General features: G+C 49.8%; 1 protein-coding gene across 1 annotated transcript; it reads left to right on the top strand.

Moving 5' to 3' along the window:
- Positions 1-2,941: 2,941 nt before the first annotated feature.
- Positions 2,942-3,823, top strand: EI90DRAFT_3131202 (uncharacterized protein; the record flags this gene model as incomplete). The annotated part of the gene is made up of 1 exon (XM_039064371.1): positions 2,942-3,823. One exon carries the CDS (start codon positions 2,942-2,944, stop codon positions 3,821-3,823), a length of 882 nt encoding a protein of 293 aa, XP_038910835.1.
- Between the last annotated feature and the right edge of the window lie 978 nt (positions 3,824-4,801).

Genomic DNA, 4,801 nt, shown 5'->3' with positions numbered 1-4,801 from the left:
ACCCTAACGCCCCCCTTGAGATTGTTGCTCACATCTAAGACCCCTCTCATCATAATACTCAGCCTTGACGTCCAAGAGAGACGTAGGTGAGTGTTTGTTTGAGGTTTTTGCAGACTCAGTAGCACCCACGGACCAAAACCTGGCCCAACGAACCACACCCGCGCACACTACCACCCTCCCCCTTCTCTCTGTCTCAAGTCTAGGCAATAGACCTGTTACAGCGTGCAGGGCGGAGCACACATGCGGGCCCGGGCGCGGGTCCGGATGTGGGTCCGGGTCCGGGCTAGTCAGGGTGTGTGCCCTGACAGAGGGCAAGCACAGCTGCATCCTCTGGAAGCGCTGCCACTGGCTGTTGAGGAGCATGGCCTCATGCTTCCATTCAGCCCAGGTGGTGGGCATAGGGTGGAGCCAGGAGTTGATTGCCTGCTCAAAGCAGTCGATCATGTCAGAGGGCTTTGGCCTCAGCGACTTAGACCAGGAGTGCTGTGCCTAGTTACACATCCATGCCCTAATTTACTAACTGGCAAAGAGAACTAGAAGAGGGGAAACTCTAGTCAATTTTATCACTAGGGTGTAACCTATCTACAAGTTATGCATATATAGTTACATAGAGGGCAGGCCCATGAATGGCAGGACTGAGTGGAGCAGAGCTAATGGAGTTACATGTTAGCTGACTGAATATTACCAATGAGTCAGGTTATGGGGTTAGTGGAGTGGCAGGCTATAACCCAGAAACGGAACGGAGGGATCGGCCCAAAGGTAGGCTTGCCCAGCAGAGGCGGGGTGTGCTAGCAGACATCAGAGCTGTCTGGAGGCCTTCAGGACTCCATACTTAGGGAGGCATAGGTAATATATTGGATTGAGGGGGTGGTGACCATCAAGGGAGTCGGAGGTGATTGCAGAATATGGAGGCTCCAAGGTTAGTGATGAAGGAGCGGAGGTAATCCAGAAGGACCAGAGGTAGTGGAGGATGATGGCCATGGATGGATATGACAGATCAGCCCTACATCCCCTAGCTGTGAGATGGGTCCCAGTATCTCAAACTCCTGTATAACCCTGTCCACAGAACTGCTCCCCTGTCAGATGGTCACCAGCTTCTGCCAGGCTGTAGCCTCCCAGTTTGGGTCCTGGAACATGGTGTCAAGTTCTGCATTGAACTTGTCCATGGTGGGTGTAGGGGAGCCTGCTGCCAACAATGCCATGGTGCATTGTGTTGCCCATGCCCCTGCAGTCCCTTCTTTCATGTAAGATAGCACAAAGAGGACTTGGGAGAGGGTGCTGGGGAATTCGGCCATGCAGACATTGCAAGCAGGGTAGCAGAGCACAAGGGGGGGTCAGGGACTGGATAGGAAATGGATGCACGGCACAGCGGTACACCAGCCTACCACCACGATCACCACCACCTCAACTACTTCGCACCACACCTACTCCCACCCAGCAGGATGAGAAATGAAAAAGGGGGGCCAGCAAGTGGCTTCCTTGGACAGAATCAAGACCAAACTGAAAACTCAACTGGGACTTGGCATCCTATAACTTGGTGTGGATCTCCCTGAGGACACCGTGAGGCTTCCTTGCCTCCCTCAAGACTACTGCACTCAACCACGCCTCCAGCACACTTCACTTGGTGACCAGATCTAAACGTAGTGGAGGGGAAATCTCTGTATCAAAATGTAACTACATAAATGTACCTGAAGTGGGAACTGAAGAAGTAACCTTCTTCTCACATTTTCCACTTCAGGTAAGTAGTGTAGTTTTCCCTCTTAATGACAATTCACATTTTCCACTTCAGTCTAAGTGGCCAGGGACTGCAGTCCCACATCAGGCCTGTCAGCATGCATGCCCACTTCGCACCCTGAGAGGGTCCTTCTGCCGGGTGTTACATCCAGGCCCCCTCCACCCCGGACACGTCCCTGACAATGTGAGAATTTGAGTCAGCAAACAATGAGTTTGCAGAGTTAGGAGACCCCGTGTTTGAAGTCTACCCAGCAGATAGGTCAGCAAAGGACAAAAAGCCTACTAGGGCTAAACCCTATGAACGTGTCCCTAGCCCTCCACTGCCAGTTGTAAGGATTATTCCTCAGGATGAGTCTAGGAGGAATAGAGCATATGTGGAGGTACCACCCCCACCCACGATTTTAAAAAGACCAGTGTGGAGTACACCACCTAAGATGGACGTGGATCCTAAGCTGGTGGCTCAGGAAAAAGGCAAACACAGAGAAGGGGAAGGGATATATGTGTCATATCCATACAATCCCGACCTCCGCTCCGGGCTCCCGGAACTCCGAAACTGACTCCAGAGTCCTACTTCCCTTCTGTCACCTCCTTGCTGACTCCCAAGAGGTTATCCCACCTCTGGCTCTGACACCACCTTCGGTCCGACTCCGGAACATTCCGGGTCCGACCTCAACCTCGACACCTTCCAGACGAGCATGCAACACCTATGCTCCCAACTCCGGACCTCCGCTCCGGAATCCTGTTCACATCTCTGTCTCCGGAACCTCCGGTCTTAGCTCCGACCTCGGACTTTGACCCCACCTCCGCTTATACCCATTGTATTGGTTAGCTCATTCCATTTAATTACCTTTGCCAATATTCTGGAGTTTAACTTCCGAGTTCGGACTTTCCGGACTTATGTCGGACCTTGCAACTATTGCATTGCTCCATTCAATTCCGCTATACTCCCTCATTCCTATTTGGGCTGCTGCTTCCTTTCTATTCAGTCAGCTGGCCATTCCCCACTCCCATCCTCCCTCCTTCCTCCTTGGCCCTTCACTCCTCCTTTGGGAAACACCATTGAGTCAAACCCTTGACCCTCGGTGTTGCCCCTCCTTTCAGCTCCCTTTGTCTCCTTTCAGAGTACCCTCGCTCCTTTTGATTCCGGACCCCTCCTTATATACAATGTACATAGTAACTTGTAACCTCAGTCCGAAATTGACCTGAAATGCCCCCAAGAGACTTTCCCTCTGCTAGATCCGAAATTAGGGACCCCCAGGACAACCAGCAATGGCACAGCACTCCGCCTGAGTCGCTGAGGCTGAGGTCCTTCCACACTAAGTCTCCGATTCCATTCCGGAGTCGTCCGAATCCGCCCATTCTAACAATATGTGATGATGTAGTTGTTCAAGAGCCCATTAAGGATCCTGTGCCAAAGCCAAGGCCGGGTCCAGCATACCATTATGCATCAGAGCTCCAGGACAGAATGAGGGGTGAAGAATTGTTTACCAAGTTAATGACGCAAGAAGTCAATGTGCCGCTTGGAGCAATAATTGGCTCATCCTATGAGCTAAACAAACGTCTCCAGGCTGCAACTAAAATTCATAGGGTTCCTACCAAGCCAGTTAGCTCAGTAGAGATGGTTGAGGATTCCAAGATGGAAGGAGAGGTAATGGAGGCAGAAATAGTGCCTGCCCCATTTGAAGTGGCATCGTTGGAAAATGTTGAGAGCGAGGATGAAGAAGGGGACATTCTTGATGGGAATACAGTAGAGGAGCAAGCTGATAAATTCTATCAAGAATTGTTGAAGTCAGATTGTATGGGAGAGTATGATGTAGATTGCCCACCTTCGTTTTTGGCCATGGTAACTGCAAAAATTCAGGGAATGATATTCTGCCGGCCTTGTACCATGTTGATTGACACTGGCAGTGAGCTTAACATTATGACCAGCAAGCACGCTCGTCTTTCAGAGTTGCCAGTGGACCCATCAGGAGCCTCCTGGTCACTCAGGGGAGTTTCCAGACACCAGATAGCACTGGAAGGGTTGTGCAGGGAGGTTCCAGTCACGATTGGTGGCATTGAGGTTCCCCACAATTTCTTCATTACATGAGACAAGTTGGATGGAAAAGATATTATATTGGGGCAGCTGTGGTTGTTTGGACACAGCACACAGATCAATTATGTACAGGACATGGGAATGGAAATTCAGATCTGGAGTGACGGTGATAGAGAAGGAGGCACTTCATTGAAGATAAAGTTGCCGATCCTATTTAAACCAGGTGTTAGAACTGGGCAAGGGCGGATGATTCCGGAGGGGAACCGGAGACTTAGCAAGGAGGGACCTTGGCCTCAGCAACTTATGCAGAGTGCTGTGCCATTGCTGTTTGTCCATTTGGTCCTTAATTTCAGAGGCAGTGAGCAGGAAGTCTCTAGGGGGCATTTCAGGTCGATTTTAGACTGAAGGTCCAAAACGAGTATGTACAAGTGCCTGTATATAATAGGGAGATGAAAGCACAAGGAAATCAAAGGGGGTCCAAATCAGAACAAAGGTGTCTGAATGGTGTAGGAGAAATAATGGACACACTATGGAAACCCATTATGGAAATATGCCAGATAAATCACAAAACCCCATACAACAAGTAGATATGAGAAAATAAAATAGAAGGACCTGAACTTTAATGAATTTTAACGAATTTTTTACGAATTATTACGATTACACGCGATAAATTGAAAGAAAGAAAATTAGCAAAAATACTTCAAGCTTAGCATCAACAAGACGGAATTCTCAGGGGAATTTATAGCAAATATTAAACAAAGAATTAGGACAATCGACCAAACCTAGCCAACGCATGCAACCGAATTGAAGAGTTCTATGAAGCCCACCCCAACACCCCTGGGAGAGAACGAGAGAACCCCCTAGCCACTTTGAGGTGAAGCGGCTTAAGGGGGGGGTGATGTCAGGGCATGCCGCTCCGCTGTGCGCCGCACCCTCCCATTGCCCCTCTTTCCTTCTCTTCCCTCTTTCGCTCTCTCCTTTGTCTTTCTTCTTTCCTTTTCTCTCTTTATATGGACGACCTCTCCTCTCACC

Source organism: Cantharellus anzutake, assembly GCF_015039405.1.
Source record: "Cantharellus anzutake strain C23 chromosome Unknown EI90scaffold_73, whole genome shotgun sequence".
In the NCBI taxonomy this organism is placed as follows: Eukaryota; Fungi; Basidiomycota; class Agaricomycetes; order Cantharellales; family Hydnaceae; genus Cantharellus; species Cantharellus anzutake.
The sequence above is the reverse complement of the archived record's forward strand: the minus strand, read 5'-3'. Positions and strand labels throughout refer to the sequence as shown.